This window comes from Nyctereutes procyonoides, unplaced genomic scaffold, assembly GCF_905146905.1.
Source record: "Nyctereutes procyonoides isolate TBG_1078 unplaced genomic scaffold, NYPRO_anot_genome, whole genome shotgun sequence".
Lineage (NCBI taxonomy): Eukaryota > Metazoa > Chordata > Mammalia > Carnivora > Canidae > Nyctereutes > Nyctereutes procyonoides.
In genome coordinates, this window is record NW_026575132.1 from 29,543,419 (window position 1) to 29,559,057 (window position 15,639).

Genomic DNA, 15,639 nt, shown 5'->3' on the forward strand with positions numbered 1-15,639 from the left:
CTTAAAATTATGTAGAATAAATGATCAGTACACTTATGTGTATTTTACACATGTGAACATGGTAGATTAACATAGTGGAGTGTATCACATGAGTCTGTTCATGATGTGAATAATGCCTTTTTTTTTATTTTTATTTATTTATGATAGACACACACAGAGAGAGAGAGAGAGAGAGAGAGAGAGAGAGAGGCAGAGACACAGGCAGAGGGAGAAGCAGGCTCCATGCACCGGGAGCCCGATGTGGGATTCGATCCCGGGTCTCCAGGATCGCGCCCTGGGCCAAAGGCAGGCGCCAAACCGCTTTGCCACCCAGGGATCCCCTGAATAATGCCTTTTTAAAGCACACATACTATTCACATGTATTGTCACATATTATATATCATATATTACAAATATTTCTATATATCATATTAAAAAGGCATTTTTCACATAATGGATAGACTCAAAGGTGAACATTTTGTACTGTATTGAATTCTGTGCTTCAATGGTTCCAATTATAATGCAGTCTGAGTATATCCAAACATATATATTTTTTAAATTAAACCATTAATTTAGCTCTGACCAGACATGAATAGAAATATAGAATGCAAAATTAGGAACTCTTCTAATTCATTTTTTGTGCATGCAACTTTCCATAAATAGTGAGTCTTATCAGAATCAAATTTTAAGCTCAATAAATAAAAAGCACAGATGATGCTTACTTTATCCAGAACTCTGGAAAGGCAGCTAAGCCACCACAGAGGCTCAGGTGGGCACTGCCACCTTCTTACTTTCATTCTCTTAAAAGAGGCAGGAAGCCTGAAGTTTGAAGCACAAAATTGCTTCCACCAGGCTCATGAATTTTGAAGCACCTCCTGCTCTGTGCTGATTTCACATTGCAGAATGGTTCAGTGCTGTAACCCTGACTCTCCTGCTACCATAGCAACCTGTTGGTTCAGAATGAATTGAACTGTGGGATTATCACTAAGGGGGAGAGAAGAGGGGTTTCTACCTTATTTATTTTTTAGGCAGTGCGCTGTGCAACACCTATGAATGGAACAACCAGGAAGGAATGATTTTCTTGTTTCTTTTAAATCAATGTTGCATTCTTAAAACAGCATGATTTTTAGATATTCGTATAATGTCTACAGGGGTTAATTTATCATTACATCATCATTGGGATGTAGAGAACAGATAAAATCAAAATTAAAGTCTTTATCACCTCATTGAAAATTCATTGTAAAGAAAAGATGGGATTTGGGATCCCTGGGTGGCCCAGCGGTTTAGCGCCTGCCTTTGGCCTAGGAAGCAATACTGGAGACCCGGGATGGAATCCCACGTCAGGCTCCCGGTGCATGGAGCCTGCTTCTCCCTCTGCCCATGTCTCTGCCTCTCTCTCTCTCTCTCTCTCTCTCTGTGTGTGTGTGTGACTATCATAAATAAATAAAAATTAAAAAAAAAGATGGGATTTGGAGCAATGTGTAGAAAGGACAATCATATGAAATTGGAACTTGATCTCATCAGTTTTCCCTGAACTTTAGCATGAATTGGGATTTTAAGCTTAAAATAAACCTGAAGTGTTGGTCTATGCCACCTTCAGACTTCTGAACATTTCAATTCCCATGAAATGGCCCCAGTTAAATTGGAACCCATGACAGATGGAATCAGAACTTGTTGCTTCATCACAAAGCACTTTTCTAAAATAGCTGCAGCATGAGAAGTAACCCTGTGTTGGTATATGGAGGAAAAGTGCTTCACAACATGGTCCATTTTTGTGGAAACACATAATGTACATCTGTTATATCCCTCTTTCCACATAATGTCTAATACTAGGTTGCAACATTGCAAACGGTTAATAATAGCTGTTGATTAATTGATTGGGAAGTTCTGTCTTATATCTAGAAACTACTTTATTCTGGGCACTGTAGAGCCACTTCACACACTTTACCCATAATTTCTTGCAATAGCCCTATAAGGTAAACATAGTCCCTACCACAGATCCAGGTAGATTAAGTGCCTGACCAAATAAAATAGCAAAGCCAGGATTTGGTTCAGTTTTGTTTTGTTTTGTTTATTAGCCTGAAAGCCTCTTCTCCAAGTAAATGTTCCATTGCCTTAGGTAGGTCAGAGGACTTTCTAGAACTGAAATATGAATGGTCTTTGAGCTGTGATATAGGAATTGACAGTCCAGCCAACATTAGAAAAGCTAGATTAGTAGGTGGTGGTCCAAACTCACCCTATCATACATGTGTGAAAACTTAATTGTTTGAAACAGAAACTCTTGAGTGTCTCTAGATCTCAGGATTAGAGAAATGTCGGCTAAGAAGGGATGCCCATCTAGGGATGCCTAGAAGGGAATCTAGGGTTGGACTCACACTCAAATCAAGGTGAATATTAAATAAGATATTTTTTAAAAGCATAACTCATGGCACCATCCTGAGATTTCAGATGTGCTGAAAACACCAAGGTCAAAGAACCCTTTCAAACAACCATGTGGGATGCACAGTAGGCAATTCACTTCACTCTTTCCTATTATATGAGCTGAGGGTAACAGGAGCACACACACGAACTCCATAAAGCACCAAACAACAAAGAAGAAGGTATGCTTGATAACATCTGCTCATTTATTCGCCACATGTCCATTGAGTAGCTCACTTAAAAGAGACAGAGGTTGGGCATTGTAGAAGATGTTGAGAGGATATTCAGAGCAGGTTTCTGATTTCAGAGTTTATAATTCAACAGATGAGGCAGACAGGTTAGATGATTAACCACGGCTATGTGGCATAACAAGAGAAATAAACAGTGCAGTAAAGGTAAAGGAAAATCCCTGGGAGAGCTGAGGAAAAGGAGTAATCAGTACACTCTTAATGGAGGCAGCAGCATGTCCACTAAACCTTGAAGAATGACTACAGTGTTGGAAGAGTCCATCAGACTGAGGAAGCAAAAGCATCGTTAATAAATATGTGTTGGAGACACTGGGTGGCTCAGCAGTTGAGTGTCTGCCTTTGGCTCAGGTCATGAACCCAGGGTCCCGGAAGGGAGCCCTACATCGGGCTCCCCACAGAAAGTCTGTTTCTCCCTCTGCCTGTGTCCCTGCCTCTCTTTCTGTGTCTCTCATGAATAAATAGATAAAATCTTTTTTAAAAAATGTGTTGGAGCAACAGAAAGAACCTAGGTGGCTATTACACCATTATTTCTTAATCACAGACTGTAGCCCATTCTTCACCAGATCCTTCCAAGCGCACCATCCACTGTTCCCCAGTGGTGTCCAGAAGTCACAACAACGATAATGAGTTAATGAAAGGACTTCAAGGAAAAAAAAAAAAAGTCTGACAAAGAACAAATCTCAAGGTATAAACAATACATTTTTTACTTGAAAATGTCCTAAGAATGGTAGACAGAGTGGATATGGTCATATGTGAATGATATATAAATTAACTATAAATACATATGTGGGTTTGGCCCTCCAGAAAAACTTGCTGAAGATTGCTACAATAAACCCTCTAGAAGGTAGATACTGTCTGAACACTTGCAGACAAATTGTCATCTTTGTTCCAAATCAAAAGACTTCAACTCGCCAGGAAAACTCCACTGGCGTTTCAGTCCTTGGTTCTTTTCAACCTTCAGAAGTTTCCTGATCAAAACCCACGGGGATTCTTAGCCTTCCAACAGTCAGGAATAATAGTCACAGAATAAATAGCATTAGCTGTAGTAGCTACATATTCGTGTTGGCATAGCTTATATCAGCATGTGACTAATCTCCATAGCATTTCTAATAACAGTAATCTTTTTCTTCTATGGAGTAAAATAACTATAATTCTCACCTATATTGATAAAAATACCAAAATAACTATAATTTTGTAGTGCTAGAAAACAATGCCATCTTAGAGGATTGCCTAATCATGGCATAGGCCCTTCTGGTAATGCTTAAGTTGGAAAAATATCTGGAACCACTTGTCAGAAGCTGACAACTTCTACCCATCCCTTCCTGCTAAGTCACAGAGGTAATTGGGCTTCAGTGCCCCTGCTATGTTCCCTTTAGGTAAAGATGAAATACTTGGTAAAGGAGGATATTGAAATCTGAATCGGGAACTTTATTTCATTAATTTCATTCTATAAAAATTTTAAGTGGTTCTTAAATCTGTATTGATGTAATAAAATTGCTGTCTCTTTATTCTTTCAACAAGAATTTACCTTGTTTTACTGTACAAGACTTTGCCTCTCATTTTCAATTCATTAATTTCATTGATGACTAGTTTCTATGCATTTTCTATGTTCCAGTTACTAATCTAGGGAGGTAGAGTGCAACAATAGGTAAAGCAAACAATAGCGACCCCCAGAGAGATCACATTATAGTGGTGGAGAAGTGGGCAATAAAGAACACTATAAATAAAGAATGCTAGAAATAGGACATGCCTGGGGGCTTAGTTGGTTAAGGTCCAACTCTTGGTCTTGGCTCAGGTCTTGATCTCAAGGTCATGAATTCAAGCCCCACCTTGGGCTCCATGCTGGTGTGGAGCCTATTTAAAAAAAAAGAATACTAGATGTAGTACATGGTAAAGAGAAAGAGTTAAGCAAGGAATTGAAACAGGAAAAGTGAGTAGGAGTTGAAATTTGAGGAGGAGTGGCATGGAGAAGTCAATATTTGCACAAAATCTTGAAAAAGGTAAGGGAAAAAACCATGCAGATATTTTGGGAAAAAGCACTTCTGAAAGAGGAAATAGCAAATGCAGAAGTCTTAAGGTGGGAATATGCTTGGCATATTCAAGAAACTCTGAGGAGGCCAGTGCCCATGGAAAGGGGGGCAAAATGGGGAGCGTACTAGGACATGAATTTAGAGCCAGAACATGTAGGTGCCTGTAGATCCTAGCAGTAACTTTGGCCCTCACTCCTGGGTATCATCTGATCTGGATTATAATTGGGTCACGTTGGTTGCTGTTTTTAGGTTGTAGTGAAAGGAGAATGAAAGCAGGGAAAAACAATAAGAAGATATTCCAATAACCCAGATGAGGATGATCATGGTTGGTAGCATGTCGGAAATAGTGAAGGTGGTAGGAAGATGGACTATGGATATATTTTGAAGTTGAGACAACAGGATTGGATGCCAGTTCATGAATGAGTTATAAGATAAAGGGAAGAGTCAGGAACAAAACCATGGGTTTTGGTATGAAGAGGTCAGATGGAAAAGTCTGTGAAAGGAGATGGAAATTCGTCAAGGAGTGGGAAACCAAGGGTTCTACAGTCAAGTTACAGGTGAGATACCTATTGAATATCCAATGAGGATGTCACGTAGACAGTTGAATTAATGAGTGTGGAGTTCAGGAAAACATTATGGACTGGACATATAGATTCACCTAAGGAAAGAGAAGGATTCCAAGGCCTGAGTGCCAGCCTCCAATGTTCAGAGGTTGAAGAGATTAAAGACGGGACCATAAATGATAAGAGAAGGAGTAGCCAGTGAAGTGGAGGGAGAGCCAGGCATGTGCAGTGGCCTGCATACCAAGAAAAGAAGGTGTTTAACAGTCCCAAATGCTGCTAGAACAAGTTAAATAAGGACTTGGAACTGAACATCATACCCAGCAATCTGGAAGTCATTGCCAAACTCAACAGGAGCCATTTCGGTGGAGTAGGAGTAAGAATCTGATTGAAAAGAGTTTGAGACATGAGAAAAGAGTTCGGTTAAGTGCACACAACTCTTTATTGAAGGGTTTTTTTCTTTAAAGGGAAGAGTAAGCATGAAGCATCGGTGTAAGGGAGGGCAGAATCAGGAAAGATTTTGTTTGCTTTTTAGTTGTTTCATTGGTTTTGCAGATGAAAGAAATCGGAACCTATTTGCACGCTGCGAAAGATCATCCAGTAGAGAGGACAAAGTTGATGCACAAAAAACAGAGAATTTCTGAAGCAAGATTCTCGAGTAAGCTAGAGGGCAGAATTGAGTGCACAAGTGGAGGGATCGGTGAAGACAGAAATACAGTTGTCCACAAGAATGAGAAAGCAGGGAATATATCCCCACAGAGGCAGGCGGGTAGGTAAAAATGGAGCTGGGCCTCTAGACCTTCTCTTCAGATGGCTTCATTTTTCTCAGTGAAACAGGAAGCAAGATAATCATGTGCATATGAATTGTGAAGGTAGAGCTGAATATTTGTGGACAGAAGGAAAGTATGAAATTACTTTCTAAGGGGAAAGAGTCCTAGTACACAAGGAATATATCAGAATTCCCCCATTATGGGCCACGTGAGGTCAGTAGGCATGAGGTCAGTATAGTTGTGTGTCTTTCACCTGTTATGTTCAGTTGTAACAGAGAAGGTAACAGTGTGTGGAGAAGTGGACTTTACTATGAAACACGAGAGACTGAGGGAAGTTAAGAATATTTACAAGGAGTGTAATGACGAACTGTGAAATTTAAGATTGGCATGGTGGGGGGTGAGAAAGAGTGGAAAGATGGTAGGGTCCATGGATACCATCTCCTTGGTGGATGTGGGTGATGATTGGAATTCAGGTTCTAGAGGAAGTGCACTGGAAATATAGAAGGGAGTTGTTAGAGTGAAATTTAGATTTAGATTCAGCTTAGGTCATGGTTATTGACCTAATGGTTATTGCAAGTGAATAGCTGACAGAGGATGGCTCCTGGAAAGGGTTAGGAAGACCATCTTCAAGAATGTTAAAGTTGACAAGTACTTTGAAGGAGCAATGCTGAAAGGAGTGAAGTGAGGAGGAGCAACTATCTTTAATGAGTGAGGGGGAAGTGACCTGCAACAGGGGTTGAGTGCAACCGCAAGGGGTAACCGGTGGTTACTGAGCGATGCCTGACACGCAAAGTACCAAATCAATACGTTGTACACCTCAAATTCACATAATGTTATTCGTCAAATATATTTCATTTTTCTAAAAAGCCATTAGTCTGGCTGTTCTAGGTGTCCAACATTTTAGCTTGACCTTTACTTGGATTTTGTGACCCTCTACTTAATTTAGGTTTTAATATCTCTCATTTGAATCGGTTTTACTTTCACCTGCATATAAAATAATTTTCACTGGTAATAAAGCTGTGTAATGCCATACACCTCCCCCCACCCCCACCAAAAAAAAGTTGAAAAATTAAATGTCCCAGAAGCAGCAAAAAGGAGAAAGGAAGAGTTTCAGGGGCAGCAGCAACCTCGGAGGAGAGAGGTATCTTTCTTCTAGAGCAAGAAAGTAAAGAGACAATTCAGAGAATAGATTAAGGATGCAGGGGATTTTGCTGACAACTGACCTTGAGTATCAAAGGGCATAATACAAAATGTTATGGGAATATGGGAAAGAGTAGGAACTAGGGTCAAAGAAAGGTGTTATACAAGGTTTAGTGGGGTTGGAGTGTGGGAAATGAGGAATAACTTGGAAGTTTTTTCAAAGAAGGCACAACCAGATTAGTCCTAATTGTTCCCAAGGTGGGTAGGGTGGAGCAGCTGTGAGTGCTTAGGGGACAGAAGGTTGGTAGTGGGGGCCTTGACAAGAGACTGCCAAGCTTCCAATGGAGGCATGGAATCCTATGAGGGATGCAGTCTTCATGCCCAGGCAGTTTCTTCTCCTTGCATTGGTAGCCTACAGAGGGCATCTGTTTGAGGGTTCAAGCTACTCCCTGACTTCTGCTGAAGGAGGCTTCTGGCCAGAGAAAGACGTTTTGTTTCTCTAATCCCAACTAATTTGTCATTTCCATCCTTAAGTGGGCTAGAGCTTTCTTTCTTATGCTAGAGAGCAAATGCACTAAAGCACTTATGAAAAAAAAATCATTGGATCAGAAATAAGTCTGATGACTCAGTAGCTGGGGATATGGTGGTATTGCAAAAAAGAGGGAGATGCTTGATGACTGGTGTTGCAGAGAAGTCAGGCAAAAAAAACACATCCCAAATTAAAGTAGCTTCCCAACGGCTAATCCTGATGCCTGCAATGTCATCCTTAGAGAATCAGGGAATTTCTAGTCTGAGATTCTATGAAAAAAAATGTCACATTTTAGCAGAATGAGTGCAAGGTTTGACAATCCACTGATCTGTATGTAAATCCCAGCCAGGAAACTCATCAGCTGAATCATGTCCATTAACTTCTACTCAGTTCCTAACCTCTGAGTAGAATGTCCAAACATCACAGTGAGGGCTTTTCTGTTGGATGGAGTCATGTGCCAAGTTCTCATTTCTGCTTAGGGTGGCATGAAAATAGTCACTGGGTTGATTTGGGATACTAGGAGTGACTTTCTGTGTGAAACAGAAAGATAAAGAGAATATACACAAAGGGCAGAAGATATATGTGGACATCTGCCGAGCATGGCATATAATATGTACCTAGACCTTAAACCACCCAAATATCCTGGATCTCTCCATAATCTTCGATTCATAGTACTGTCTAGTGAGGTAGTCTTTATTTTGAAAGTATTTGAGTATTGAATATTAATTAAATAGGTATTAATTAGAAATGCTGTAGAGCTTATTTACCTCTAAGGTCTCTTCCACTTAACAGATCCTAGAATTCCACAAAATTGTGTGATAATTAGAAGAGTCTAGGCAAAACCATAAAAGTAGAAAAGCTTATATTTAGTGTTCTCCCCGAGGCATGCAGGCCCTCTCATTTTGCCTTCTGACCACTCAAGTGTGGCCTCCCCTCCCTACCCCTGGTACACCCACCCACAAACACATAGATGCCATGACTTGGAAGTAACCCGGTACCGAGACCTCACGAGCCTCTCACCATCCCACTTCTGAAGTCCCAACTCAGCTGACAGGGCACTGCCCATAAAGACAATGTAGGGAAGTGGTGAAGAACCCAGGCTTCAGTAACTTGTAACACCAAGTACCTTTGAGAAAGTTATTTAACCTTTCCGAGTTTTGCTTTTCCTGATGTCAAAGAGAGATAATAAGAGACTTGTGACTGTTACAGTACAGACTAAATAAGGTGAGCTGTTTGGTATAGTGTCTGGTGTGTAATAAGCATCCAGTAAGCAGTAACTATTTCCTTGCTTCTTTTTAGGATTATCACTGTTTTGTTGCTATATAGATTTTGTTGTGGCTGCTGTTTTTGCTAATGTTGATTCCCCCTTGATACGTTAGGATGCTGGTATCACTCCTCCGACACCATAGGCATTGTGACAATCACACACTGCCTAGCCCCCTCAGGATCCTCTGAGCACTTGGACAAAAGAGAACGCAACTAGAGTTTTCCATGTGCTTGTGCCCATTCACTTACCTGACAGCTTGAGAGACCATTAGCCCCTTTCAAGTCATACAAAAGAGGCATCAGCCTTGTCTTCTGAGGACCAGGGTGATCTGGAAATAGGTAGGTTACTTACAAGTCTGTAGTTACTTCTGATTACTCTGAACATAGCTTTTTTTTTTTTCAATTCTGGTTATGGATATGGAAGGTTTAAATTTATTTATTTATTTATTTATTTATTTATTTATTTATTTATTTATAAATCAAAGGTGCAAGGTATAATTCTGACGATAAAGGGCTTATAACCATAAATCATATATGTGAGAAAGCCATAGGCAAGTGTTAAGCAGTGGGCTGTTAGAGGATTTTGCATTCTATAAGTATATAGAGCATAATAATATATTTACACTTATTTCTTACCTGCGTTGGCTGTGGAAGGTAAGACTTTTCTCTTTGGGCTCCATAGTTATCTCCAGAATGAATAGTCCACAGTTGTCAAGAAATAACATTTATTAATCAACAATAAAACACACAATAGAAAAGGCCTTATGAATAAAACTATATATTTATAATGCTTTATTTTTTTTGCTCCAGTACTTCACAAAACACTACAGACAGTAACAAAATAATTCAATAAATATCAAAAACTTTCAAGAGAATCATAGGACACTCTTTATCATATGTGAGCATCAACAATGCCACGGCCATTAAATACACTATTAAACACTATCACAGATATCTTTCTTGAATAAGGGATATGATTAATTTTTTATATCCAGAAGTCATAACATTGACACATATCCATACACAAGAGAACAGGTCAGAATAAAGGAAGCAGATACCCCAGTGAAATGGAATCATCTGCCTGTACATCATTTAAAGATATTACAGTGTTAACAGGATAGAAGTCAACACACTAAAGAGAAATGTTGGGGTTTTCTTGGGGTTGGAGGAAGAAAGTAGGGCAATTGATGAAAACTCTTACATATTTTCCATTGCTCTCTTAGCAATATGCTCCCTTCCCTTTTCTGCCTTTTCTTGGTTGAGGTATTCCAGCACTTTCATTAACAGATCTTCATCCAAGTACTGTCTGTTTGGGGTATCATCATTCTTTGGGGGCCCCACAGGGAGTCTTTTGCTTACCGAGGCCAGCTCCTGAGAGCTGCCTTGGTTCAAATGCTCTTTGATGGCCTGTTCAATTTGGTCCTCGTCCTGTAGGTTATCTTCAGATGAGACTTGACTTGGAACTCGCTTCACCTGGTTTGAATTCATGATCTCAGGGTATTTCGCTAGCATCCTGGCCAAGTACTCTCCTAATTCTTGATCCTTGTCATTCAGGTTTTCATACGCTATTTGTCTGTTCTCAATATCCGGCATCCAGGTACCTTTGGGAAGTTGGTTGGCTCTAGATCTTCCGGGACCATAGGGGAATCTTGGCAGAAGTTTCTCTTGGTTATACTGACCAGAAAAATATGGAGGCTTTTGGTTTGCTGGACTCTCCATCCCTAAAAGATTTAGAATGTCCTCAACAGTGAGCCCATCTGGTAGGGCCTCTGCCACAGCACGACCGGGTGTTTTGGCATAGCCATTCTTGGAGAGCACTTTATTTTGGAACAGGTCTGGGCGGTCTACATCAACCTCTGCGATGTCATCTAGGTCAACGGGAAGTTCAACCTCCTGTTCGGGTTCCACTGATCCATTTGGCTTCTCTCCAGTTTTCAGCATATCAATTAAGTCTTCAGGGGGTATCTGTAAATTCCTTGAGATTTCAATCAGTTGATAAATAGACTGAGAATCAAGTGGTTTCTCAAAAAGCCTGGTTGCTCTTTCCCCATTCTGCCCATTCTGTGACCTCCCACTACCCGCAGCATTCACTAACCTTTTCAGGTATGCAATTACTTTGGAGACATCATCTGAGAGTTCGTCTTTACTCTCTTTGCGGGGATCTTCATCTTGGAGGCCCAGCTGTCCTGAACGCTTCACTTCATCGTTGATCTGTTCATTTTTTTCTATATTCTCTTTGTTGTCTTTTACCTCTTCCTGGGTTTGACCCTCTATCTTCTCTTCTACTGGGTTCCAATCTTCTCCCCCAACCACATCTTCATAGGCAATGTTATTGGCCTTGTAGATGTCATCTTCATCATCCGTGTACAGTTTTTGCTCCTCATCAACTCTCTCACGCTTCTGGTTGTTTGGTCCTGTCAGTTTCCCCAGCTCTTGGAATACAGATTCTAGCGTGGCAAGACTTTGAGGAGTATATTGTTCCTCTACTATTTCATTTGTGCGTTTAAAAGGGTTATCCCTGGAATTTTCCTCATACATAGGAGGGAATCGCATGTGCTTGAGCTTCCTTTCTGGCCACTGTTGAGTCTCATAATCATCAGACATGTCCATTGGAAAGTTCTTTTCTGAATTCAAGCCATAGGGCTTTTCTTTCAGTAAAGACTGAGGCTCATTCTCAGCCTGTCTCAAAGCTTCAAGTATTATCCTCATCCACTCATCTTCACTCAGGGAATCCCTTGTATTTTCTGGCAAATGACTTTCATCACCATTTTCTTTTTTCTGAAGGGGAACAGAGACACCTTGGTAAGGATTGTAGTCTGGGCTGTTTTCTTCCTTGTGAGCTTGTTGTCGGAGTTTTTCTATGTATTCTAAAGCTCTGATCATTTCAGGACTGGGAAACTTTTGGACACTTTCCAATCTGAGGTCTGGTTCCTTTTGAAGCAGCTGGTTTCGCTGAAATGAAGCTGCTTCATCCCCAGCGATGAGGAAAATTAAAGGGATGAGACACAGGGCTGCTCCAAACCGGTGAGTCTTAGCTTCTGCCATGTTTGAAAGATGTCCTTAAAGCATAGAAAATATGAGTTAATAGAAAGGAAAAACTAGAAGACACTATAGCAAAAGAGGTAACTGACCATTGAGGGAAAATATATAGCAGAGATTATTTCACATTACATTTAGGATGACTCTTTTTTAAAGCCATACATATTTCCTATATAACTCCCATAAGCTAACTACAAGAATCTAGCAAAATTGTTACCCAATTGCATCAAGTTTGCATGGCATTCACTCTGCTAAAATAATAACAAAAACACTGATATGAGGTTTCTCAGATTTTATTTTTTAATTTGCAAAACACGTAGGTTTTTTTAGTATGCACTGTCTGTTTAAATAAAAAATTTCCAAGCTGATTTTTAGTTCCCTTATATGGCACTCCTATTCAAATCATTGGAAAAAAATTAGCTGGCTTAATTGAAAACATGCATGTACACACACACACACACACACACACACACACACGATTTCCTTGATGTTGTATCAAAAATCCTGTGGTTTAGCTCCTGACTTGTACATCTGACTTTGTTGTAGAAACACCACAGCAGTAACATTATAAATGATGAAGTAACACAGCATCTTAATGTCAATCATACTGAATTGCCTTGTGGATGAGTTCTATTTACATACATTTTTCAGAAATAACTTGTTCTCACTCTGACACCAAACCCCAGCTGTCGGTTTTAAAAGTTCTCTACCTTAATAACATCCAGAACATTCTCTGGCCCCAGTTAGTAGGCTAACCTAGTGAAGTTTCTGTGTAAACATATTAAAAAGGAAACTTTTAAAATATCTGTGCTCCAGGCTTCTAATCATTTTATTTGTGACTGTCTTGCAAAATGCAATCATGGTTATATTTTTCATCAGCCTTCAAGAATGCATAGTAAATAATAACAGATGCTACAGAGAGAACATAAGTTTTCTTAACCAGTCTATTTCTGAACTTGTGAGTGTTCAGATTCAGCTTGACTTATGTCTGTGTCTATTTTGGTGTGGACCTGTGAAATCTTAAATGACTCATACTGCTAGAAAATCTTAAAATAACCACTATGTAATTCCCAATTTAGATAAACACAGATGATATGTTGAATTCTTCCTACTTAAAAATCTTCATTCATTTTTTTTCCTCCAATACCTTATAATCTCACATATGAATTAGCAAGGGCATTATTTTTTTTACATGTTTTACATTCAGCATTGCTAACATTGAAAAACTATTTTAATATTTGCAATTTTTGTTACAAATAAATGTAAGAAGAGCTCACAAGTTTATCCATGATATCTTATTTGCATGATTTTGTGATATATATATATATACTGTTTTGTGGGTATGACATTCTATTAGTTATCAATTATAGAAAATATCACTTTTCATCATTTGGTATTTTAGTAAGCTTCAGATTTTAGAACTAGCAGTGGTTGTAGTTATAGAAATTTCTTTAGCATAAATGCATATATTTATTAAAATGATCCCTATTAGTCAGATCACTTGATTTACTGAAAGAGAAAAATCTTTAAAGGCATGTCAGAGAAAACTTCTGAAATAATTACTATGAATTAATGTTTACTATAAGAAAGTTTATTCACAGATTTTTAGATTTAAATAAAAGTACATTATAATTTCTTCTATATATATTTATATATATATATAATTTTCAGGATTAATTTAGCTTTGATAATCTATTTTCAACATTGGAATTTGAAATAGTAATTTTAAGAACCTTAATGAACTTATTTACTTTGAAACCTTTATCCTGCAGTATTCTTAACATATGAGTTATGTGCTTGTCTTTAAAATCATTATCTTGTCGATGAGCTTACTGTAGAATTGGGGCAGAATGTTTAATGCAGGTATTTAAACCACAGCCTAACACATGCTATTCCTGGGTCATTTATAAGGTTTCAGTTTGGATGACATAGTTATTGCCTTTGAGTAAGACTCAAGGGATTTCTTTCCCAGGTAGCAGTTTTTCTACATGCAGAAGAAGGTTTCAACAGCTCTAATATCCTATGTACAATTTGAACTAATGTCTCATAAGCTAAAATGTCTTTTCTACTGAAAGTAAAACTAGGAACATTGACAAATACAGGTAGATATATCTAATTTGAGAAATTCCACTAATTAGGATATAGAAAAAAACATGTCCCATTAAAATTTTTCAGCAAAATATTGTACAACCTCTTTCACTCAAAACATAATAATCATAGCTAACACAATTGCAAATGTTTTCCTCATGGTAATTCAAAATTATCAACTTTCATATCCAACCTATAACCCAGGATAATATTCCTCCCTGAATAAAAGAAAAAAAAAACAGTACTCAAGATAATTCTAGTCTTACTTTCCTGGGGCCAAACCTAAGAAATAACAATGTAAGCCTTTCAGACTATACCAATTCAGAAAATAATTTTATATAGGTTATTAATTTTGAGCTCTCGTATGGTAAATGTCAAAGGAAAAGAAGAACTAGTTCCAAAACTGGTTGCCTCTGTGACTCATGTGTTTAACAGCTTTGGAATGATTGGAAACCTACTGCTAAGAATATTAAACAGATAAATTATATATGTCTGGCTTTGTATCTAGTTTTTAAGAGAAGAAACAACACATGAAGGAAAGAAAAATATCAGGGCTGGTTAACTTTACATTAATTGGGCATTGAGATTAAAATCCTTAACTTTTTCACTCTTCTTACATATGGTTATCCAAATAGCATGGTGGTCATAAAATACTTAACAGCAAGTATCAGTCCTAGGTTCATTTCTATAGGTACATATCGTGCCCTTACATTGGTTGAAGAGCAGCAGGTTGCTATTCAGTGATTCTTTAGATATAAGGTTGCCAAAGGGTCTTTTTTCTTCTCAGCTAGGAATAAGGAAAGAAGACGCAATTTAGAACTTTCCAGTAAATCCAAGGGAAAAGCGGTCTTACCTCCTTTTTACAAGGCAGGGGAGGTCCAGAGCATGTTCCTGCGGGTCCGCCTGGCGAGCTGCTCGGGCCGCTTCAGCACCCGGACAGCTCCTCGGCTTATAGGGAGCCGCCGGCCTGGTCCGCACTGCCACACTGACGTCACCGGCTCAGCCACAAACCCCAGCACAAGCGAGTTTTTTCAAAGAACCCGAGAGAAAATAATCACTTTATATATTTAAGGGAGGGGGGGAAATGCTGCATGCTTACGCCACCTGCCTTTCCGTGGCAAAAATTGCAGTTTTCTTTTTTCTTTCATCAAAATTTTTGAGGCTTGGGATAAAACGCTCTGCACACATTCCCCTTAGAAATAAAGAAATCTGCCAGACAGACATGGCTAATTGAACTGTAATCTCATCCGTGTTCTAATATCTGGTGATACGTGTTTCTTGATGGCTATTGTTTTTGTCGTTGTAAAAAAAGTTTTACACAAAAGGACTTTTTTTTTCCTTCATTGCCTGCAAAGAAATCACATTACCGTTCCCTGGTATACTCCAGGAGGAATGGAAGGCACCTTACGAAAATGAAAATCATATTTCGTATCATGACCAGAAGCAGCAATGTTTTTAAACTCAAATTTATTTGAATAAAAAGGAAAAACTCTCTCCTCTCTCTCTCTCTCTCTCTCTCTCTCTCTCTCTCTCGTATGAGAATAAACTTTAAGGCTCTAAGGAGTTGAAATT

At 38.8% G+C, this 15,639-nt stretch overlaps 1 protein-coding gene across 1 annotated transcript; it reads right to left on the reverse strand.

The window, feature by feature from the left end:
• Positions 1-9,712: 9,712 nt before the first annotated feature.
• SCG2 (secretogranin II) lies at positions 9,713-15,039 on the reverse strand. The gene is made up of 2 exons (XM_055345451.1): positions 14,921-15,039; positions 9,713-11,999 (listed from the first exon to the last, which is right to left on the reverse strand). The coding sequence occupies exon 2, from the start codon at positions 11,983-11,985 to the stop codon at positions 10,138-10,140; it is 1,848 nt and encodes a 615-aa protein (XP_055201426.1). The 5' UTR covers positions 11,986-11,999; positions 14,921-15,039; the 3' UTR covers positions 9,713-10,137.
• Positions 15,040-15,639: the final 600 nt, after the last annotated feature.